The sequence below is a fragment of the Brachycentrus maculatus genome, unplaced genomic scaffold (genome assembly GCF_059751285.1).
Source record: "Brachycentrus maculatus isolate JH-2025_06_01 unplaced genomic scaffold, ASM5975128v1 h1tg000607l, whole genome shotgun sequence".
NCBI classification, from domain to species: domain Eukaryota; kingdom Metazoa; phylum Arthropoda; class Insecta; order Trichoptera; family Brachycentridae; genus Brachycentrus; species Brachycentrus maculatus.
Window position 1 is genome coordinate 20667 of NW_028281346.1, and position 26977 is coordinate 47643.

The 26977-nt window shown below is 30.5% G+C and overlaps 1 protein-coding gene across 1 annotated transcript in view; it reads left to right on the plus strand.

The window, feature by feature from the left end:
* Positions 1-1047: 1047 nt before the first annotated feature.
* LOC148301107 (nectin-2-like) overlaps positions 1048-26977 on the plus strand; it is a gene marked incomplete at both ends in the record, with an annotated part of 67397 nt that continues 41467 nt past the window's right edge. The window contains one exon of the mRNA XM_088273809.1: positions 1048-1177. Coding sequence (XP_088129935.1) covers positions 1048-1177 — 130 coding nt within the window. The remainder of the gene's footprint in view (positions 1178-26977) is intronic.

A 26977-nucleotide genomic window follows, 5' to 3' on the forward strand; every position in this document is an offset into this window, starting at 1 on the left:
GTAATACCGAGTTCAAAGTGGTAATACACAAAAAGAACTATTAATGATAAGAAGATCGTATAATTTGAAAGTTCTTATAAATTAGCAGCGCTTTTCAAAGCTCTTTGTCCAAAGCCAGGTTTTTGAGATTTTATATGACACAATGCCTTCCTTCTCTTTTGAACTGATCCACATAAGTTTTTCCTTTTCCCATATCCTTCTATTTTTACTCTTTTTGATATATGTTTTAGTTTAAAAATATGCATTAGAAAATAAATAAATTTTGAAATAAGAAAACATATGATATTTGCCCCTTAATACGTAGGAATTAGTTAAAAAGTTATTCAGAAAAGTAAATTTTGAGATACACATACCCCAAAAACTACAACAACGAAATCGTATCAATATTAACATCTCAATAAAGATGAAGAAGAGGATAGAAGTCTTGGTAATTATAGGGTTTACAACCTCTTACAGGCTGGTTTAGGTTATCGTTTTATACACGAGCAAAATTCACCATTCTACCCAGGATTGACAACTACATTAGATAATATTATCGTATACAGTGACATCTATCTGTAATCTACAACAAAGCAAACATGACAATAAATTAGAAGTTACGTGTTTTTTATATGATATTGAAGGTAACCGAAATGCACAAAAATGTGCTAACCGTCACAACATAAGGTTCCTAAAACGCCTCAATATTATATGTGCACGCAGTAAACAATGTATTAGGTTATCCCAGATTTTGAGTGAACGAACAACCTAATTCCAATCATCAAACATAACCTTTTAATATATTTATACTTAATTTTTTTCATAAAAAATGGAACAATAATACATATTTTAAATCATATTGAAACACGTTAAGAAAATCATTTCATAAATTTAAACAAAATGGCTAATGATACATGTTTCAAATCAAGTTGAGGCACGTTAAGAAAATCATTTCATAAATTTAAACAAAATGGTTAATGATACATGTTTCAAATCAAGTTGACACACGTTTAGAAAATCATTTCAGAAAATTAAACGAAATGGTTATTTTTTTATTATTTATTTCAGTGGAAAACGTCGTGTGGGCCACAGCGGGGGGTGAGGTGATTCTACCTTGTGACGTAAGCGTTCCTGTTCACGGAGATGCAGTTAGCATGGTTTTGTGGTTCAAGGACTCTACGGGAATGCCACTTTACAGGTCAGTTTGTTATAACTCTGTTCCTGTTACTAACTCATACATGTTTTGTGATGTCAGGAGTCGGAATAATTGGTGCCTCAGGTGCTGTAAGGAGATGCATTAATATAGTAGAGGCTATGAATGTTTTCAAAGACAGGTCATATACCGTTCTGATGTTCGAACGTGTAGGTACGATAGATGTTTGAATGGTGAAAAAAAAAAAAAAATTTTCGGCATAGGTAAGCATTATCGGTTGATGTAATAAAGGCGTTTTATTTATTGTTTCGGCAGCGAGTGTTTTTGCCTAAAATTTTCACTCATGAATTACATGAAATTATAGTAACCTCAAACGTAAAGAGTAAATCCACTCACGAGTAGGCAAAGGCTATGAAACTCAAAAAGTTGAAGCATGAGTAGGGTCATGATAAGCGGTATTGCATAAGCCGTAGCTAGATTTCAGAGTCACTTGGACGTTAGGTCATTCAAAAAATATTGTTTTGGCATTTACTTTGTTGTAAGACATGATAAAATTGTAAAAGAAAAAACACTTGTTTTTTACCACTTGAGTTTATTCTATTTTGATGACTAGTTTCGGAAACTATGCTTCCATCTTCAGGTGTAAATATGAACTGATATAAGTTTATATTTAGACCTCAAGAAGCATAGCTTCTGAAACTAGTCGTCAAAATAAAGTCAAGTGGTAAAAAACAAGTGTTTATTTTCCAATTTGATAAAGGCGTGTTGACATGGTTTTGATACTTTGAAAGAATGAATGAGAAAATAATGGTAAAATAAATATGAGTCGTATTAAGTTGGAAATATGAGCAGGAAAATACCGAAGATAATTAAGGATTATCAATATTTTAAAATATTTTTAAGTGGTCAGGTCAGGAGTCGGAATAATCGTCTGTTAAATATGAAAAGATACATGAATGTAAAAGTGGCGAAAAATATTTGCAAAGTCAGTAATTCGGTGTTGGGTCTCTACCTACCCCCACGGGGAAGCGGCGTAATGGTAGATTTCAGTTATGAAAATATAGTCCTATTTTGTACTACTGTCGCTCGATTTCCAGCCTATCACAAAAGATTTGAAGACCATTTTACGGTTATTGAGGGTAAAATCTATCATTTTAGCGCACTAAAATAATATCATTTTTTGCACAAAAAAGCACAGCTTTCTAAGACTTGATTTACATTGGCGTGTGAGTTAACGTACCTACTATATTCCATATTATTTTTTAACATCTCATCAAAGATGAAGAAGAATATGCTTGTCTTGACATTTACGGGGCCGACGAACATTTAATCCATATTTTGTAACAAGTATTTTGACTCACTCAAAATGTTGCACTTAAAGAATTATTTATTGAGTTGACGTTTAATTTGTAGAACACCATTTTAATCTATGTGTAAATTATTAAATCAAACATAGATTTTTTGGGTCTATAAGGTTAATTTTTTTTGTAAAAAACACATAAGAATAAATATTGTGACAATTGTTTCGCCTAGTTATGATATTTTTAAACGAATTTTCGTGGCTTTTTGAAACGAATGGCATTGTTAGACGAATGTGAATGAATAAAAACGAATGTGAATGAATCTTCACATTCGTTTAAAAATGCCATAACAAGGCGAAACAATTGTCACAGTATAATTTTTTACGTGTTTTTTAACAATAAAATACAACTCAGTAGACTCGAAAAATCTGTGTTTGATTTATTAATTAATACATAAACATTTAAATAATAAAAAAGGAATTATCAGGTTTCTAATTTTGTTTTTTATATTTTTTATCCAATTTCGATAAATCCGTATCCACTTTTAGTATATATATTTTTTCCTCTTTATTTTATTTTTTCTTTAATACTCTTTCTTCACTCATACTTGATTAAATTACCGAACTCAATCTTATGGAATCAAGGCGCATATCATATTACACGTGTTTTTTACAAACATTTTTTCCTACCCAGTTTGTAAAGCATATTAGATATTGGAATAAGATGACGAGCATTTGACGAGGTAAGGATCAAAGCGATAGAGATAACACTAAAGTATCCAATTAATATAAAAACAAGATCTGTATCTTCATTCAAAAGTTATACGTAAGGTTTATAAGACACGTATGGTAGATTTTTTATATAATAAAAATGTAACTTTGTTTTAAAATCACTATAAATATTTTATTATAACTTAATTATAATGTCTACAGGTTTCGAAGCTAACCGCTTTTTTATCAAGATTTATTTATTTATTAAAAGTATTAATCATTCTTGATAAAGAAGCGGTTATTTCTTCTTCAAACCCTCATCCGCACTCCAATGGTGCATAGGGCACTGCATCATATAAATGCAGTGTTATCTTGATCGTTAACACATGAAGGAAAGATGATCAGCCCTCCGCTTCAGGTACCAGTCCAGAGCAGTTTCGAATAAATATAAGAGTGAAAAAAATCACTTGACTCCCCCTGAGAATCGAACCCGAGACCTCCAGAACAGTAGCCGAGCGTGCTGACTATTAGGTACACTACGGAGGTGGACATGTTATTTCTAGACGTATATTTTTTATAATGTAAATGAACGCCTAGTCACGGTTTCATCACGATATTGTAAAAAGTAATAAATAAATAAGATATTTTACGGTAACGTACATAAAACTACAAGTCTTTAAAAAGTATTTAATTTCAATTGCGATTCACTATTAATAGAAGGTTAAAAGTCGTAATAATTATATTTCACTCAAGTAAACGATAATCCGACCTTAACATGGCCAAATGCCAAACCGAAGTTATTTAGAGACTGTCGCGGTCTTTCTGTAAATTATTCATATACATATTTTTGCACTATTTGCTGAAAAGCCAACGAACAACTCATCAATCAGAAGTATTCAAAACACGTAATCTGAACAAATGGCCGGCCTTAAAAGATTGCTGTCTTTAAAATTAATCTCAAGGTTAAAAAAATGTTGCGGTCTGAATTTCAAACAGTTATATAAAGTGCTTTTCTTTCTTACTTTAATTGGGAACATTGCGGTCGAGAAATCGAAGGTTGACCCGAGAAATATTCAGAATTGAAATGTAACGTCCACATTTTTATATTTTTTTATTTGTATCCACTTATTTGAATCACAATTTATACATATTTACAACATATTTTTTCAGAGACCCACCAAGCCACCTTGTGTGACAAGACACACAAGTGAAGTTTTTTTTAATATTTTTTTATTGTTTTTAACGATTTTAACATAGACACAAAAAATAGAACATAGATAGAAATAAAACATGCATTTAATGTTGCAACGTTTTGAGTGTGTCCAAATCATTCATTTTCATTCAAACCCTTATCCACTCCCAATGGTGCATAGGGCACTGCATCATATAAACGCAGTGTTTATCTTGATCGTTACACATGATGGAAAGGTGATCAGCCCTCTGCTTTAGGTATCAGTCCAGGGTAATATTAAATAAATATTAGAATGAAAAAAATCACTTAAATTTATTTGACCCCTCTGAGAACCCGGGACCTCCAGAACGGTAGCTGAGCGTGCTGACCATTACACTACGGTATCCAAATACTTGTTCACAAATCTGTATTATCTCCAATTGTAGGAGTTTTTTTTATTTAAAAAATAATAATATAAAAAGTAACTCCTTTAATTGGAGATAATCCGGATTTGTGAACAGGTATTCGGACACACTCAAAATGTTATAAATAAATTAACTGATAAAATTATAAGCTAAAATATTAAAAATGAAAATGATATTATCTGGCGTTTCTGATGTATGTGATTATAATCCAGGATTCGGACCTCACATACTAATAAATGAGTTTCTACTCAATAAATAGCTTCTTTTCATCTCACCAATAGATGTCTCTAGTGAAGTTCTAGTGACTCAAGAACAATGTTTCGAAATTGGTTGATATATTTAGAAATTTCAAGAATTTCAGTGGTGCGGTTATCAATAATAACGTTTGGGTAGAATTGGTGAATGTTACACGTGTGTAAAGTGATCACTTAAACCAGCCTATGACGGTCGTCAGCCCCGTAAATACTCAGACTTTCTCAGAAAAAAATCTTATAATGTTACATGTGAATGATATTTATTGTTTTGGCATTCATTTTGTGGTATGAAGTGGTTAAATTAAAAACAAAATTCTTCTTAATTATTGATTTGCCGTTTAATTTATAGAATTATTACTCTCTTATGGATGTATATTTTAAATATAAAAATCAAACACCTGTGTATTTTTAGGAACTACTTAGTTGTATATAAAAAAAATAAATAAATAAAATTCATGATTATTTCGCCTTGTTAAGGCATTATCAGACAGAGTACTGTCGTACAGTGTTCTAGCTTCCTTAACATCTACTCATACATGCCCTCCGATTACGTAAACTTTTGACACCACCAGGTTTTACGTTCTGATTGATCTCGTCGTGCCAAGTCTTTCTCGGCCGTCCTCGATCTGTTCTCCCGTTTACAATCGCCAAATATATGTACCTTCTTAGTCAGTGTCTCGTTATCCAAATGCCCATACCACCTTCAAGTATACTTAAATGCACATATAAAAAAAGTAAACATTAAAAAAAAGGAATATCCTACAAAACCTACATTTGGAGGCTTGTCTGCAGGTAGGATAGTAAGGATAGGGAAGGTAAATGTGAAATATACAACAAAAATCACAACATAAAAATAACAATTACAAAAATGAGCTTTTTGTAAAAGTTTTCAGTAGTTTACAGACTGTCGGAAATTTGTATAACCTTCATTAGCGACAAAATCCAACGTAATTGTTTTTATATTGAAATACGAAACACAATACATTTTACAGTAACAAATAGTTATGTCGTTCACAAATAAATTGTGTCGCGTGAAATATTTTCAAATTGAAATTTTGTTCAGCGGCGCTTCGATGACGATTTTCAACATTGTTGTGATTTTCCAGGCATTTGACGTAATGCAATTTCAAAAATGAAAACTTCCAGTGTATTGCTGTAAAACAGTATTTTTACGCAATTACTCTTGTTTGAATTGTGACCTTTTGTTACGACTGTTTGTGGATTGTTTTCAATTTTACCTTTTGAATTATATTAATATTCAAATGTGCCGGATGAGATTTTTCAATCAATAATTTATTTTTTTTACATAAAAAGTAAAATTCATACTCTTTTTGTGAGCCTAAACGGCTTATTATTCAAATAGGTATCGAATTGTGGTAGAGTGTATATACCGAATATATATACCGAATATAATGAACATCACCGTGACCTATGTACTAGTAATTATTTTTCGGAATTCGCAAATCACACAATAAAAAAATACCACTCATTTAACTTATATACACATACTTAAATTATTCCACACAACTACAAATAAGTTATGAACAATGAAGAAAATTAAGAAATACGAAAAAAAGATTCTGATAAAACGTTAATTTACAATATGGTGTTCCAAAATATATTAACATTATTACCTGTGTTTCCTTTTACAAAAAGTCCCGTTTTTTAACTCTCTTCCTCAAATTATTACTCTACCAACCTCTATATAAACCTGAATTAATTTTTTGCTCGTTAGTTTAAACAATAAAAAAATAACTCCTGTAATTGGAGATAATCCAGATTTTGTGAACAAGTATTTGGACACACTCAAAATGTTGTAAATAAATTATCTGGTCAAATTATAAGCTTAATAATAAAAATGAAAATGGTATTTTCTGGCGTTTCTCATGTGTGTGATTATAATCCAGGATTCGGATCTCACATACTAATATAAGAGTTTCTGCTTAGTAAAAAGTTTCTTTACATCTCACCAATAGATGTCTCTAGTGAAGTTCTAGTGATTCAAGAACAAGGTTTCTAAATTGGTTCATATATATAGAACTTCCAAGAATTTGGGTAGTGTGGTTGTCAATAATGGGTAGAATTGGTGAATGTTACACGTGTGTAAAGTGATCACTTAAACCAGCCTATGACGGTCGTCAGCCCCGTAAATGCCCAGACTTCCATATTCTTCTTCATCTTTGATGAGATGTCAAAAATTATAGTTTAAACAATCACCTGTTCATAAACTCAATAAATGGTATTTTACAAGTGTTTAATTAAAAAAAAGATTGATTGGTGTGGCTTTCTATTCTATTTGTCTACCCCTGCAGAGAAACGGCGTGATGGAAAGTTAGTTTTTTAGTTATATAAATGCATAAAACGTCGTTGAAAATCTGAATTCGCGATACTTATCACGAAACGTGGTCGCCTCGTCAAAACTCCAAAAGGAAAATAATCAAGCCATTTATAAGACAAAGACGATAAGTGCCGGAATCGAATGCAGTTATCTGGCGCTTAGCGTGTAATTGGGAGCATACATCTTGCCGATTGGCACATTGTATTAACCCTTAGTGGCAGCCCGCTAGGACAAGCAAGGCACCGGGCTAACTTTTAACATAGTTAGTAGTACCCAACTTTGTGTCCGTTAGTTTAAGAGGCTAGGAATCGAGCATTCCCTACATATTATTGCTATAGGAAACTCACTTCGTATTTGCTGACTAGGAATGTAATAGTTACTATAGAGCATTCGGACATACATATATGCACTTATTACTCTATTTTGTAAATAAAAAGCATTACAATTTTGAGTGTGTCCAAATACAAATATATCTAGACAATGAGTTATTTTTCATAATATGAAAAAGCAATCCTATAATTAGAGATAATCCAAGTTTTTGGACAAGTATTTGGACATACTCAAAATGTTGTAAATAAATTATCTGGTCAGATTAAAAGCTAAAATAATAAAAATAAAATTATATTTTCTCCGTAGTGTAATGGTCAGCATGCTCGGCTACCGTTCTGGAGGTCTCGGGTTCGATTCCTAGGGGGGTTTAATAAATATAAGTGATTTTTTCACTCTAATATTTATTCAATATTACACCGGACTGGTACCTGAAGTGGAGGGCTGATCACCTTTCCTTCATGTGTAATCGATCGAGATAACACTGCGTTTATATGAAGCAGTGCCCTATGCACCATTGGGGTGTGGTAAGGGATTTATTATTATTTATTATTTTATTTTCTAGCGTTTCTCTCGTTTATTTATTTTATTTTTTATAATTTTTAAATTTATTTTTTCTTTACATAAATTGTAAACATTTATTTAAATAACAATTTTAAACATTTTTTTTCACCAAGCCACCTTGTGTGTTTTGTCGTCATGATGGGTCGGACACAAGTTTTGTAAATCTTAATTTTGCTGCCAATCTTCGTCTCAGGATTTTTCAATATATGATTTTTCAGGCATCCTGTGATGGCTGCAGCCTTGTTTATTTGCGCCATCTAGTAAATCTATGTACTTAATTTATTCAATACTAGCCTTTTTGACTCGTACTGACTTATGATAAATCTAGCTTTTCACTTGTGATTTACTAGCAATTAATCCATATGCATAATGCATTCAACTAATAGCCGATTTCACCCGTGCTGACACTAATCGTTTTTTTTTGTGTAATAATACCTAAAAACACTCCATGTAACGTTATATTCTCTCTGCCTACCCCTGCGAAGAAGTGGCATGGTTATTTGCTATTTTTTTTATTTAAATTTCAAAATCAAAAAAATAAATTTATTTTTGAGGCCCTGATTCATAAATGAAATCATTGAAACAGTCTTCGGTTAAGCCTAGGAGATAAGCGATAAGTATTTTTTCTTTAAACTACTGCATTAAAGTTATCTACTATCCCCGGGGTAGGAAAAAGCTCTTCGGGTTTTTCAGAATGCCCGAAAGTTGTACAGAAAAAGGGTTGTAAATTTCCCTTTGCATTATAACCAAAGTTTGTCCATTTCATGCCCTTTGCCCTCGGGAGAAATAGTCTCGTAAAGGAAGGAATAAGGGATGAGACTTGATTCCAGAAGTAGGAGTAGACGACGCATATATCTATTTTTATACACATATGAAGATACAACTATTTATTCTTGCTTTTATTTATTTATTTTTGTTTATTTCTAATCTTAAAGTAATATGCAAGCCTCTAAAGTTTATATTGGATACTCAGTATTTAACAAAATGTAAAAAATAACATTGTCATAAAAATAAGTAAAATAAAATATATTAAAAAAGTCTTCACTCATTATTCAAACCCAAAGTGCACCCGATAGTGCATAGGGCACTGCATAATATAAATACAGCTTTATCTTGATCGTTAACATATGTAGGAAGGGTGATTAGCCCTCCGCTTCCGGTGCCAATCCAGGGTAGTTTTGAATAACTATTAGAGTGAAAAAATCACAAATATTTATTTGACTCCCCCTGAGAAACGACCCCGAGACTTCCAGTACGGTAGCCAAGCATGATGACCATTACGCTACTAATAAAAATACGCACATTTAAATTAATTTTATTAGAAAAAATCATTTAAAATATATGTTAGTATCTCACCCAAGAAATATTTTGACTACTAACCAGACTACTTTCAGGTATTTAAAATACTTGATCATACCAAGTTTTCCTCGGTCTTCCTCTGCTTCTATTTCCAACTTAAATTTCATAAATTTGTTCTACTGTTCTTTCTTCACTTATTCGTTCCACTTGCCCAAACCACCAGTATACACGATTCTTAATTTTGATATTGGTCACGGGTGCTTTTAATTTTATTTCATTTCCATTTATTCATACTGAGCCACAACAATGCGTTGCCAGATTAAGGTACTTCAGGCTGGTTTAAAAGTATATATTTATTTTTTTCGTATATTTTGTACTTTAAAATTATCGTTAAGTTTGTGGTATGGTAATACCAAAAAACACTCTTCTTATCATTCAACGTTCACTTTTTGTAATACCACTTTAAAACACTTCTTCATGAACTACCTACCGGTTACGGATAACCATTCCATCATCGGCTGTTGACTTGATGAGGGAATCATTATTCTGAAGAGAGGTCACAGTTTTGTACAATCATTTGACGATATTCTCCTTGAGCCAAGGCACTTTTCACGATAAGGATGAAAATAAATTGATTAAGTACCAATAATGCCAACTACCGCTGGGGTGAAACTGTAAAAATCATCACATTTAACAAGCGAGTGCCCTAAAACACTGTTTATGATCCGTATAAATTAGGTCGTGGAGCATGTTCGTGTTTAATTACTTCCCGCCATTCGGAAGAGCCGCCATTTTAAGTTGCGCGGCCGCCATTTTATGACTGGACATCCAGTGGCGTAGCTCATCAGTGTGAAGGTTTGTTTTAATGATAAAGGTAGATGATTATAGGTATTTTAAAACACTTCTTTTAAGAGACCATTTTTTTTTACCTGAATTTATTTTTGATGTTTTATTCCAGATAAACCATATAAATTTAGTTTAATTAACTCACATTTAAATATATTTGAAAATTATTGGAAGTATTTCAAATTATGTGTACGTGTGTATTTATATACATACTTACACATATTAATCTCTATGGTAGATCATTAATTTCACTTCATTTAATTTATTGGAAAAAAAAACATTTTAATGTCATGTTTATAAAAATAACTTTGTTTGCTTTATAATATATATATTTAGATATTTTAATATATTTACCATACGTACCTTAAACGCTTGCACAATTTACCACAAGTTTTGGAATAACTAATATATGTAAAGTTCAAAGGAACTAGCCTGTGGTATTTTTTTTTAAATGTATATTTTTTCTGCTTCCATGTAGTGTTAACCACACTAGGCTTCTATGCTATAGGTCTCGGGTTCAATCCCCAGGGAAGGGAAAAAATAGTTTAGTGTTTTTTATTCTAATAATATTGATTTGATCATTAACGGCCTTGGACTGGTACCTGAGTCATGAGACTGATTCCCTTGGCTTTCATATAATCATCGATCAACTTAAAATTATGCAATGCTCTATGCATTGTTGGGTGCGGATGAGGGTAAGAAGGAGAAGAAAATTTATTTTTTTTTTCACGGAAATAGCAACACAACACTACATTTGACGCATTATTATGTGATTTCTTTTTAGGAATCATGTAAACAATATTTTGATTTATATTCGTTTATGTGTGAATGTGTTTAATCAAGCACAAAGTCTTGCAAGAATCCTTAGGTATGATTTTCATAAAGGATTTATTCATGCTTTTATACTTATCCGTCAAATAAGAATAAGGTAGCGATTTATAACTATTTTTTAGGGAAAAGTGAGATAAAAGTCTGAATGAAATACTGTTAGAGCATCAATCATACTTTTTATACTTGTCTGAGGTAAGTATACCGTAAGATCTTTTTCGAATCGCAGAATGAAATTAAGAATAACGACTCGGACTCCTGGCATACTTATATGCGTCAAATGTTCGTTCGTTCGTCAGCCGAAAGTAGTATTTTTTTTAAACCTATTGTTACTTCTTCTTGATCTTGGGCACTAGTTGATAGTATGCACATAATCAATTAATGCAATATAATTATCGGTAAATTTATAAATAAAAACAATTTGTTAAAATAAAATATATAGAAGTCTTTAGAAATTCTAGCCTAGGATTTCAATTAAATACGTAATAGATTTAATATATTATTCATGTGGAAAGTAAAAATGTGTTTTTATAGAAAATACATTTTTGACCGCGGTAGCAGCAATATCGGTTGAATATTTTAGCATCACATGCAATTCTAAATACTGCTCATGGCAAACATCGAGCTTCTTGGTGGCTTTAGCATATCATTTGTCATTTATTTTTTTTGCTTACCACTACACGACGGAGCCAGGCATCTCAGTATTTAACTCACTGATCTACAAATTTAGCAAAAAGTGTTCTTACTTAAAATATCATTAGTTAATACCACAATTTCGTAATTCTTAAATATTAAAAAAAAATATAATTGTGACAAGCGTTTCGATGCGTTCTGAATTTTCAAATACCGTATTTGAACAAAGTTCTTAATTTTAGTTTTTTCATACCATTTTTTTTAAATGGCCTTAGTTTACTTACATTGAGAATTTTCAGAGAAACAAAAACGTTCATTTGGCGAACGAACGAATGTCTTATTGATAATGCGGCCGTGATTTCGGGATAAAAGGTTCGGACTCGACTACACCCCTGGTGCACGTACAAGATGGCGTTCATACAACACGCTCCCTTTTAGGGGATAATAAAAATCCACGTCTAGGCCATTCGGACGTCCGTGACCATTAAGGTAGAAACAGACTTATCACACTGCGCGCCGCTATCTTCTTACGGTAATATGACGCGAACTCGACCAGGGGGGTAGCATGCTAAGAAAATCAGCTTATTTGACTTGATATCTTAACAAAGACGAAGAAGAATATGGAAGTATGAGTATTCATAGGACTTATAACCTATCGTAGGCTGCCTAATGTGATCACTATATAAAAGTGCAACATTCACCATTCTATCCAAAATTTGAGCAATGTGGTTGTCAATGAGTTGTAAATGTTGCACATGTATAACGTGATCTCTTAGACCAGCCTATGACAGGTCATAGGCCGGTCCAGACCTCCATATTATTGTTATGTTGTTATGTCAAAATGCATGGAGAAACCCAGTTTTGTGAACAAGGTTTTGGACAGACCAAAAAATGTTTTGAAATGATATTAAAAACATGATTAAAATAAATTAACCAACTAACCATCACGCTGCTTTCCCGTAAGGGTCGGCAGTGAAAAAAAAACGCCACACTAGTTAGTCTTTGCAATCAATCTTCGCCTTTGTCACATTCATGCATCTCCTCATATTGTTCATGGCCCCAGATTATTCTGACTCCTGACCTGACCATGTCCGATTATCTGAAATACTCGATCATGCCGAGATTACCTCGGTCTTCCTCTGCTTCTATTACCAACCACATTCGCCACATCAGCATGTTTTACTGCCCTTTCTATTCGATTCACATGTCAAATCATCTCAACATACTTTTCTCAATTTTATCGATTATATTATTTTTTGACATCTCATCAAAGATGAAGAAAAATATGGAAGTTTGGGCATTTACGGGGCTGACGACCATCATAGGCTGGTTTAAGTGATCACTTTACACACGTGTAACATTCACCAATTTTACCTATTATTGACAATTACACCACTGAAATTCTTGAATGTTCTATATATACGAACCAATTTTGAAACATTGTTCTTTAATCACTGGAACTTCACTAGAGACATATATTGGTGAGATAAAAAGAAGCTTTTTATTGAGCGGAAACTATTTTATTAGTGTGTGAAGTCCGAGTCCTGGATTATAATCACATACGTGAGAAACGCCAGAAAAGATCATTTTCATTTGAATAATTTTAGGTTTATAATTTGACCAGTTAATTTATTTACAACATTACCGATTATGATTATATCAGCCTTGCATTATTTTCTTGTATCACCATTCAAACATCTACTTGACTGACAACCACATTTAAGTTTTATTTTGATATATGTAGATTGTGACAGATGGTGCTGCCATCAACTGAGAATTCATGATGTACATGTAAATATGTAGTTTTCTCCAAATGAAGAAAAGTTGAGAGTCTTAGACGCTAGATTATAATTATTGAAATACTTTTTTGATTAAAATTGTGTTTAATGTGTATTTAACATACAACATTTTGAGTGTGTCCAAATACTTGTTCACAAAATCTGGATTATCTCCAATTACAGGAGTTATTTTCATATTATTTTTTGACATCTCATCAAAGATGAAGAAGAACATGGAAGTCTGGGCATTTACGGGGCTGACGACCGTCATCGGCTGGCTTAAGTGATCACTTTACACACGAAATGCCCAGACTTCCATATTCTTCTTCATCTTTGATGAGATGTCAAAAAATAATATAAAAATAACTCCTGTAATTGGAGATAATCCAGATTTTGTGAACAAGTATTTGGACACACTCAAAATGTTGTAAATAAATTATCTGGTCAAATTATAAGCTTAAATAATTAAAATGAAAATGGTATTTTCTGGCGTTTCTCATGTGTGTGATTATAATCCAGGATTCGGACCTCACATACTAATATAAGAGTTTCTGCTTAATAAAAAGCTTCTTTACATCTCACCAATAGATGTCTCTAGTGAAGTTCTAGTGATTCAAGAACAAGGTTTATAAATTGGTTCATGTATAAAGAACTTCCGAGAATTCGAGTAGTGTGGTTGTCAATAATGGGTAGAATTGGTGAATGTTACACGTGTGTAAAGTGATCACTTAAACCAGCCGATGACGGTCGACAGCCCCGTAAATGCTCAGTCTTCCATATTCTTCTTCATCTTTGATGAGATGTCAAAAAATAATATGTATTTAACATATTTTACAAATAAGTCCAACCGAATGAAACCTTTTTACGGGGACAAATGTTTACACTAAGGTCTTACGAAAAATTTAGCCTTTTTTTCTATAAACCGCCTAGTCGAGTCTTGTGTCCAGGGTTGCCTTAACAGCTGGGTGATGGCAACCCTAAAATAACCAGGTAGGTACCTAGTTATTTTACTTGACCTGCTGTTTTCCCCAAACGATTTTTGGAAATGGAAATCGCCCAATTTTAGACCACTATTTGAATAACGTCCGAGTTTTGTTTAGGCGTTAAAGATACATATCATTATTTACAACTTAATTATTTTATGTCTCCAAAGTGTATTAAGGCGTTACAATACCACTCAATTTATATTGTGAGAATTTATGGCAGCTAAAAAGGGAATTGTTTTAAAAACCCTCAAACCCTTTCGTAGAGTATTATTTTTTACTATTTTTTTCTTGGTAGAGTAATTTAAAATTATAAGTGAAAACAATATTGCAAAGCTAAACTTTATTTATTTCGTATTTTAAACGCATTATGGTATTTACTTTGTGGTATGGTAAACTATAGCACTCTCCTTATCAATCACTATTTACATTATCTTATAGTACTTGAAATAAAATATAAGGTACTCACCATGTTTGATTGAAATATTTTTTAACTTAATTTGAAAAGATACTTATGATTTTATGAATTATTTTGGGGTTAACCAAATTATAAATAAAAACAAGAAAAAAACTTCTAGAAAATAAAAATAACAACTTATTTTTAGAAAAGTGTGATGGAAACCAATTAGCACTGCCAAAATTTAGATTTACTGTTTTTAACTTGGCAAAGATGTAAGAATAAAGCATCTAAAAAATATTACGTAACTAAAAAACGCAGTTTTTCTGTTAATACCATTTTTTGAAATCGACATATCGTCCACTCCTTTCAAGAACGTCATAAATCAAAAAACTTGATTTTTCAGGAGAAAGTTTTTAATGTTTAAAAATATAATACAATATTTTAAAAATAAATATCAAGCCTTAAAATATAAATATTAAAATCAAAATATAAATATTAAACTTTTTCATATGCAACAGATGTTTTTAGGTAAAACCTGAAGGTTTTTTGTACATTTAAAAAATATTTAGTATATTTAAAAAAAAAATATTAAATAATACATTTTCTTCAAAATGCAAAAACAACACTTTCTGCCCTGTATCGGGTAAATATTTAGTTAAAAATATGCCTCTTTTGCTGGGATATAGTATATTTTCTGGGCATTCCAAAAACATGCACAACTTAAAATTGACGATTTTTGATTTATGACGTTCTTGAAAGGAGTGAGCGATATATACTATATTTATACCAGTCAGCTATCGATAGATATTCTCTGTTTATGCTGATAAAAAAATATGCATATAAAAATTTGAGGATAAATACTCCATTTCCAGTTTGTCACATTCCAAAAATGCATTTTACCAGTCATCTATGAAATAGTCCATTTACACTCATTTTATGTAAATATAAAATGATTAAAGGAAACACTTCGTTTTTTACCACTTGAGTTTTATTACAGACCACATGTTTCAGAAGTTGAACTTCCATCATTCAGGTCTGTATAGTAACTTAAATATAAAATATAAAATTGTTCTATAAATAAGGAGAGGGGAAAGTAAGGGGAAGGGGTTAGTCAAGGGACGGAGTTTGAAAACAAAGGAAAAATGGAAAGCAATGGTGAAGAATTTTGAAACAATATATTATTTAATAAATTATTATTAGAATTCAGTTTTTTTTGGATTTCTAAATTTTCAAGATAATTCATAATTTGGCCTTTATATGGAACAAGGTGTAATAATTTTGATTTATGAGAGTGAAATGAGTGATTAGTATCTATTATGTGATTTGCAAATTCCGAAAAATAATTACTAACAAGACCGCTATGATGTTCTTTAATTCTAATCTTTAAATTTCTCACAGTGTTTTCTTTAATCATTGTAACATGTCTTACCACAAAGTTAATGCCGAATAATAAATAAAATAAATATAAAATGTTTTTCAGTTTAACAGATTCTGAAAAATGCAGTGAATTTATCCATGCCAGTCACTTATTATTAGATATACTTACTACGTAAATACTGATATAACGTATGTTTAAAAAATGCGTATAAAAACTAAGTCTTTTAATTAAATGCAGGTTAATGCAAACAAACGCAATAAGTGTCAATATGACACTTTTATTATAGATACACTGCGTTTATGCTGAAAAAAAGCATGCTACAATTTTTTTTGTAAAAAAAATATTTTTTATGTTTGCAATGTTCTGAAAATTGCAGTTACATCTGTCAACACCAGTCACCTAAAAATAAATTTAATTTTGAGAGCTTTTCCAATCCGTAGAGCTTCCGGACTGACGGAGTGGAGGGAAGGTGCTGAAAATAGTACCAGCGTCAGTTTAAAGCTTCCCGTTTTATGATCCTTCGTGATACCCCGTCCGGCTATGCCCGGCACCAACACTCAGTAATTGATATCGTTAAGACAACTTTATTGCGCCACTCCAACACTTTTTAATGGTAAAATGATTATCGCAGCAACGAGAACCTTAGATTTTTAATGGTGTCAAGTGACTAAAACGTGATGATCCATAAAAATATTATAACTCCAAATTGCTGCTTCTATTGCGACTGCTCTAATTGGTAAAAAAGCGTCCGGGTAAATTCCGAATAAGTGTGAGTAAATTATTTTTCAAATATCTTTTTAGTGGAAAACAATATTCTTACTCATATACTTAGCATCCGAGCGTATTAATGGATTATTTTCGAGCTTACACTATATTAAGTTTTTTTTGCATATGTACGAGTATATTCTGTAAAAGAAACATATCCGTACATCATTTTTGACATATCAACATGGATGAAAAAGAAAATGGAAGTTTGGGTATTTATAGGGTTTATGATATGTTAATGGCTGGTTTATGCTGACAATTCGTCGGCAGTTCTCGTCAGAACTTCGGGACGCGGATCTGACTTGGGAGGATGCAAGGGAGCTGGCAGCCGACACAAAAGCCTGGAGACAGTTTGTGGACTCCATATGCTCCACCTGGGGAGCGGATATGGTTTAATATTAATAATTATGGCTGGTTAAATGATGTTTTACACACGTGCATCATTCACCATTCTACCCATGATTGACAACCATACAACTCAAATTTTGGAACTCCTACATATATCTCCTACATAGTTGGAAAAAGAGGCAGACGAAGACCGAGGAAAACTTGGCACAATCAGGTATGTTAAATACTTGAAAGCGGTCGGGTTAAGAGTCGTAATAATCGTCGAGTATGTATGAGGAGATGCATGAATGTAGAAGAGGCGAAGAATGTTTGCAAAGACAGAGTGTCTCTTTGTCTACCCCTGCGGGGAAGCGGCGTGATGGTTAATTAGTTAGTTAGTTAGTTAGTCTGTTACATATATCATAAACCCCATGACGCTGTGCATGTGATTCAACTGGAGCCATCTATGTTTGGTTTGAGAAAGCTTTTTTTTTAGCAGATACCATTTTATGTACGTGTATGCAAGATCCTAACCGAATTATTTAACATACTGGGAGACGCTTGAAGTATGATTTATGGTTCATTATTTTATAATTCGTTATATTTAATGTTTTCAATGTGTGCTTTGAGCTACTCTATTCTTTAATCAGAAACATTTAGTACCTGTTTGTTTGTAAGAGCTTTCATTTAGGAAAATAAAGCCGAAAATATTGCCTTCTACATTACGAAGTAAAATGGTCGTATTAAATTAAAATATAAAAATAACAAAATTTAATGGAATAAACAATTTTATATCAACTAAAACATGGCAATTATTTAATGTTTACATGATCGTTTCTCCTTAAGGGTGGAAAACGTAGGAATTATAGTTTACTCAGCATAAAATTTTTAATAATTGTTTTATAATTATGTGAGAAAACGTGTAAAATAAAAATAACGAAGAATTCTATAGATAAGTATACATTATAAAATGGGATATTGATGTATTGTATAATTTTAATCAATATTTTATCCGAAGGGCCTTCTTAACTACCAGATACTACTCACAACGAGCATAATTCGTTCCAGACAAGTGAATTACTCGCTTTTGACTAGCGCAGAAATCCTGGCTCACTAGTGAATGTCGTGAAAAAGGGATCTTCTGTGACACGTGTTTCGATGCATTCCGCGTCATTTTCAAACACCGTACTTAGTTTACGTTTACTAAGTAAAACATTAATTAAAAATTGATAGATTTTACCACAAAGTGACTGCCGAATCAATTGATGAAACAATAAACTAACTAACCATCAAGCAGCTTCCCCGCAGGTGAAGGCAGAGAGAATAAATGCCACAGCAATGTCATTAAAAAAAATCAATTTTCGCTTCATCCACATTCATGCATACCCCTGATTAATCCGATATCCGACTTGACCACATTCAAGTACTTAAAATACTTTATCATTCCAAGTCTCCTCTGTTTATATTATATTATTTCCATATACGAAATATCAATGTTATTTCAAATAGACTTCGTTACTCAATATCTTACAAGTTGATTTTTCAAATGAAAGCTAGATTTAATGTACAATAAAACGAAGATATGAGCTTTTCACATATTTTTATAATATTTTTTTCTTTTATCGCTCCAATGGAAACGGGCGAGAGCTTTGAAAAAAAAAGTTAAAAAAACTAAAGCTCACTTGAGAATGCTAATGAGTTTACTGGAAAATGATACAAACAACTACCAAAGAGGGATATGTTCTTAAATCTGTATTTTTTCAGTAATAATTTCATATAATATGTATATTTAACTAGGAAAAAGCACATCATTTAATTTAGATTATTTGAACACTCCAATAATTAATTTTTGACATTAAAAGCATTATTTTTTTACCGCTCGGCCACCGTTCTGGAGGTCCCGGGTTCGATTCCCAAGGGGGGTAAAATAAATAAAAGTGATTTTTCACTGCAATATTTATTCAATATTATTACCCTGGACTGGTACCTGAAGCGGAGGGCTGATCACCTTTCCTTCATGTGTAAACGATCAAGATAACACTGCGTTTATATGACGCAGTGCCCTATGCATCATTGGGGTGCGGATAAGGGTTTTATTATTATATATTTTTTTAAAACCATTTAGACTAAGGTATGTGAGGCTAAACTGGTATGATTGAAAATTTAAAGACTAACGGAAAACTTAACACCATTTTCCATGCCTTTATTAATATAAAAATAGTGAAAATATTAATTAGGTACATTGTTAAATTTCAAGAATCATATGATTCTTTTATCAAAAGTATCGTAAGATTTTATTGATATCTCAGCATATATTTTGGGCAATAATAGCGTTTGTGACCTGCCATTAGCTGGTTTAAGTGATTACTTCATAAAATGTTTATTATTTATCATTATCCCTGTTATTGTCGAACAATTTATTGGAATTTTGGAAAATTTCATATATGTTGATTACTAAATAACTTGTACATCACACCGGGATAGTCAGAGAGGAAAAAACGCCTCACGAATCTCCATCTCGTCTTTGATGCACATGCCTAAACCATCTATTTTTTTTTATCAAATAAATACATGTGTATACATACATATATATACATATATATATATATATATATATATATATATATATATATATATATATATATATATATATATATATATATATATATATATATATATATATATATATATATAAAAATATATATATATATATATATATATATATATATATATATATATAGTTATAGGTTAGTAAGTTAGTTGGTTAATTTTTACTTTTTTTCGTAATTTAAGTTTTGTATTAATATTTATTGGTGGAACTGCTTTTTTATAGAATAAAATAACAACTTTGTAAATTTTTCCGCGTGAATTTTTTTTGTATAGCAACTGGATTTCGTTGTAACCGACATCATCAGACTGATCTATCATCCATCTTTATCTATCTATCTATCTATATATATATCCATCATACGATCTGATGATGTTGGTTACGACGTAACCCGGTTGCTGGTCAAATATAATTCATGTGGAAAAAATGACAAAATTGTCATGTATCTATTTATTTGACTTCTGCAAGTTCAAAAATGTTAAACTAAGGCACAGGAAGATAAATATTTCAAGAGATATCTCATTTCAAAATCATTATCGATAACAAGGATTTGGTGTATCAAAAGATATTTTATTATTTTAACGTTAGGTACTTTACCTCATCCTTAAACATTAAGGATTCTCTGTTGATTTAAGGAGCAATGCCAGTGGTTCATTCGAAACATTTTTATTGAAATGTTTTATTCATATTTTAAAAAAAGAATGAAATCATAAAAAGATCTGGCAACTTTTTTTCTTGAAAGCCATTTTGAATAATAAACGTAATGTTGTCTTTAGCCTTGTATTCAGTTTATGTATGAAAAATGAAAATAAAAGTAAACATTTTTATAAAATCGTATAAGTTTACTTTATCAATGACCTTTCTATAGCAGTATTAACTAAATCATTTCACATATAGATGAAAAAGCCCTCTCCGTAGTGTAGTGATTAGATTATTTGATAATCGTATGGGTTCGATTTCCATGTGGGTAAAATCGAGTATTAATTCATTCATTTATTTATCCGTATCCGCTCCTGATGTGGAGAATATGGAGTCCACAATGTGCCTCATAGATTGTCTGTCAGCTGCTAGCTCTTTTGCATTTTCTGGAGTCGGGTCTGCGTCCCAAAGTTCAGCCGATAGCTGCCAATGAATTGTCAGTCAAAGAGGCAAGCTTGATCAAAGCTTTTGAGAAGCATGCAAAGCACAAAGGATAAGTCAGAGGTATTCTTTGCCTTTTAAAGCTCGATAACCGAACGACCTATGAATTTGAAATATTCACAGATCGATTAGACGCTGTTTTCAAAGTCAATCTTCTCATTATTTAAAATGTATCTTATAAAACCTGGGTTCATGTTGTTTGCTTTGGAAGAAGTTTGGCATTGAATTCCCCAAAAGAGATGGTCCAACGATTTTGTCGCTGTGGGGGGTAAAAACTGGTTGCAAGCAGCAACCAACCGTAGGGAATGGAAAGAAGGGGAAGAGGCCTATATCCAGCAGTGGAGGTCAGAGGGCTCATAAAGAAGAAGAATAAGAAGTTGAAACCCATTGAAACACTTGAATACATTCATGTTTGGATATCTTTACTGGTGTTGAGTTAATAAATGGTCAACATGGCGCTGATGTTTCATTGCCTTTTTGATGTTGTTTTGTTGTTTTCGTGTTGTTTTCGTTTTGATATATTGCGTAGAGTACTGCATCGTAACGATCTATCAAAATTGATCAATCATAATATTCTACAAGAAAAATCATTATTTTCTTCCTATAATTCCAATAATTTACATTTCTTTTATTTACAAAAATTGTATACATTTATTTTTAAATCACAATTTTAAACATATTTAAAAAAAAATGCATAGACCCACCAAGCCATCTTGTTACGGTTACAAGCCGCTGGTTACAGCTGACTATAAGTAAACTTTTTGTTGAATGAAAAAATCTTTAGCCACGTATTACTTTGCAAAATTGTATGATGAGAAGAGAGAGTAGAAATATATGAGCCTTTATGTATTTGGGAAGCCGTTTTACGAGTGATGGGAGATTGGATTGAGATATTGAGAAAGTAGGGTGGAGGATAGTAACTAGGTAGGTGAACTCTATTATGCTGAACAAGTAATCTATCTATTTATTCTGAGATTCACGACTTCCGATTCTTATACAAAGATACTTAAACCTGCATATATAAAACAGACCTTAAAGTAAAAGTGAGTAGCGAAATAGGCAAATTGAGCATTAAAGAAAAAAGTTTCCTTGTGCAGAATGCAAATTGTACTTCTTAAAACACATTTAATATATTGCTAAGTATAGAGTTAAATTTACCGAAAAAATATTTCTCTTCGGCACTAATAAAATGCAGTTTAATCGTGATATATCTGTCCAAATCTTAAATGATATAAACTTATTTATAATAATGTAATAAACAATCGATAAATATGTCAAACATTGAAAAAATACACACAGCATGGAATAATTTTTTGTCTAAGATTGATTTTTTTCTATTATTAATAAAAAAAATTGATGTTTAATATTGTAAAAATCGCTTGAAATAAAATCTATAAAACAAAAACAGTTCTTCAAAGGTGGATACTAAGAGCAAATGTGTGTCTTTTTTATTATATATATTGTTTGGTTTTATTAATTTGGAGTACATCAAGAACTCCATAAATGTAAAATATTTTGAAGTAATTTTAACCAAATATTTTATTTTTATATTTAAAAAAAATATATATTTTAGTTAAACCAATAACATAACTTATCAATAATTGTATTTTTTATTATTTATTTTTGCAAAGTTAGTGATTTAAAAATTTAAAACTCATTTGAAACAATCGTTAACTAATTACAATTTTACACACACACACGTATATATATATATATATATATATATATATATATATATATATATATATATATATATATATATATATATATATATATATATATATATATATATATATATATATATATATATATATATATATATATATATATATATATATATATATATATATACATATATATATATATATATATATATATATATATATATATATATATATATATATATATATATATATATATTATATATATATATAAATATATATATATATATATATATTATATATATATATATATATATATATATATATATATATATATATATATATATATATATATATATATATATATATATATATATATATATATATATATATATATATATATATATATATATATATATATATTTATATATTTATTTATATATTAATTTATATATATATATGTATATATATAAATATATATATATATATATATATATATATATATATATATATATATATATATATATATATATATATATATATATATATATATATATATATATATATATATATATATATATATATATATATAAACATATATTTAAAAATATATATTTGCTCAGTTGTTCTGTTCTGCTTAAATTTCCCTTACTCATCATTCCTACCCCATGGCAACCACAAATCTCTCCAACGCCACGTGTCAAACGCATGTATTTTCCAAATATACTATGTATATCGCTAGATAAAATGTCATTACCTCAAAAATATCGAGGGGTCGCATGGATTTCAATTGACGTACTTTGGTACAAATATTGTTTAGCACTCCAAATTTGTTTTTTTATTCTTGCGTATTGTCATTTATAGTACGAGTACTTGTAATCCAGGAATATAATTTATATTATATATGGTGCATGCTTCAAGGACGCCCACTTAAACAATACTTTCTGCAAGTCAAATGTATCGGTGTACAATATATCTCAAATTCATAGTTATTTCATCAATTTATATTAGAGCGAGTTCAAAGCAATAAACACTGATTTAGAGACCTCCACACTAACCACGGGACCAGAAGCAGATTTTATTATTGGTAAAAATTAAATTAACTGTAAAACTAAAATCAAAGATTATATAGTGCCATTAATTTTTCTGTACCTGTCATATTCCTTAATATTGTTTTTAATGTTGATTGTATTGATATTGTAGGTTCGATATATAATTATTTTTATTTGAAATATTTAATAAAGTAAAAAATGCATATTACTCGTTAAAAAAAAAACAATTAAAACAAATCAAAATGTTATATTTATGGAACAAACAAGTTCGATAAAATATTTTAAAAAACTGAAATTATTCATACGGTGAACTCGGTTTTAAAGAAGTTTTTCTTTACATTTATGTATATATTATAAAACCAATAGAATATTTACAAAAAATGACAAAATATAATAAAATAAATACAATTACAGGTTTTCACTTGAAAGTAATTTAAAAAAACTGTCATGTACATAAGTATAACTATGTAATATTAAATAATCGAATAGTCACAAGAATTTTTGACAAAATCACAAAATGTCGACAATTTTTCAAGTATTTTATTTGGTGATAGCTATTCCGCCAAATCAGCGAATGGAGGAAAATCGTTTTTATTGCGAGCCGAGTACATCTGCCACTGACTCATAAAAGTAATAGAATGAAACGAAAACCTCTAAATGTAGGAATTTTATTCCCTTTATTGGAAACTGTTCTGAGGAATATGTTCATATTTAGGGAAAGAAATAAAACGGAGGAGCCCTATCGAGGAATGGGTCGAGGGGAAGAGATTGCATCTGTGAAAAATTATTCCTCTTATTCTCATATACAAGTACCGGATGTATAGAGAAAGGTGGTTTTATTGGCTTTCCTTAAAAAAACATTTTTACTTTTTCTCATCTATAAATACCGGACACATCGAGAAATAAAGTGTTTTTATTTTATCTTTAAAAAAATTGTTTTCATTCTCATTTACAAATACTGGGGATATGAAAATATGTGGTTTTATTGGTTTTTTATATATATTTTTTTTAATATTCCCATACTCAAGTACCCAGGGCACGATGAAAACTGGTTTCATTGTTTTATAACAATATATTTTTATTCTCATAAGTACTGATGGGGAAATGTGATTTTATTGGTTTTTTACAACAACAAAAAAATCTTATACTCTTATACAGTAATGGAGAAATATGGTTTTTAATTATTTTTTACGTCAACTTTTCTATTTCTGGATTATAATCACACACATGAGAATCGCTAGAAAATACCATTTTAATTTTTATTATTTAAGCTTATAATTTGACCAGATAATTTATTCACAAATAATATAATCCAGATTTTGTGAACAAGTATTTGGACACGCTCAAAATGTTGTAAATAAATTATCTGGTCAAATTATAAGCTTAAATAATAAAAATGAAAAATTTCTAACTCTCATATTCAAGTACTGTGGGTTTGGAAAAATGTGGTTTTATGTTTTTTTTTAATACACAAATTTGTCATATTCTCATAAGGTACGGAGGGTAGGTATGGAGAAACATAGTTTTATTAATTTTTCTTTTAAAAACAAAATATTTATTCTCACTTATTCACATGTACAAGTACCGAAGGTATGGAGTAATGTGGTATTATTGTTAAAATTCATCCATATATAAAATCTTCCAATATATATTTCTTTTTATTGTTGCTTAGCTAACTGATAGTATTTTAACATAAAATAAACTTATTTTTATAAAACCGTGATAAGAAACATCAACATGAAAAAAATTAGTATCTTTAAAACCGTTTGTGAAAAACCACAATGGGGCAGTGATGTGTAAAGCAAATGATATAACCTACGTTTGCTCTATGTATTTCCTTCCACCCGATAGATTGAGACGATTCCATTCCTTTTGTGCTGTTTTCTCCTGTTCATCTTATCTGTAACGATTGACAAAAGACGCGTGTTTTACGTTTGTTACTTTAAGGATCAATTTTTCAATTTGTATTTCCATTTTACTTCTCGCTCGCATTATTCAGGCGACGGAGGTTTTGCACGTGACTTTGACTTTTATACTGTGTACAAAGTCGGCTATATATATTAAAGGTTTTTTGTTTTGAAAAATTGTTGGACATAGCTTATGTCGAAATAGGTTTTTAACATAAACAAACATGTATTTACATATGTTGAGACGATATTTTAGCCGTTGTAATTCAACGAAATAATATTCCAAAACCAATAACGATGTAAATACTACGTGATATTGGTTCCAAATTGTTTTGTGTATAACTGGTTTTATGTTCCAAAATCTGTTTTTAACAGAAATATTTTTGTTTTTATTATTGACAAAAATATTTCAATGGCATACAATTTTTTTGAAACTAAGCGGTTCGTTATTAGAAATAGGTATCAAATTGTGATAGAGTGGGTTTGAACTGAGAAGCTTTGACTCGAGTCCGTGACACTAACCACAGGACCATCACTCAATGGTTGTTAGACAAATCTTATATGGTAATTGGTATTAAAAATTAACATATAATCTAGATTTCTCCAATTTATTTATTTTTATAGTCTATGTATTAAAAGGGATTACCACCTATCAAAGGCTAATTTAATTGATCACTCTTAATGTCTGCAAATGTCTTATCAATTTATTTATTTACAAAGAGACTCCTAAAAAGATGATCCTTATGCAACTTTTTAAGCCTAGAGAGTAGATTTAAAAAATATATTTTTGTAACAATTGTATTGATTAATGTAGAAGTTTTTTGCAAAGACAGATTGGCTTGGCGTTCTTTTCCCTCTGCTTACCCCTGCGGAAAGCAGGTTGAAAGTTAGTTAGGTATTACATTTTGACTACTGATATTTTTTTTCAAATGTATTTTTAAAGTAAGTTTTCAATATAATTTCATCCGTCCTATATAATAACAACAATGACTACTTTAAAACTTTTTCCACATTTATATTCCAGTGACTGGGCTTTATCATTACTAACATCATCAGTCTGATGATGTTGGTAAAGTAACCCAGCCATTGGTCAAATAAAATAAATGTGGAAAAAAAGTGTTTTGTTGTTAGTTAATAAATTGAAATGAAG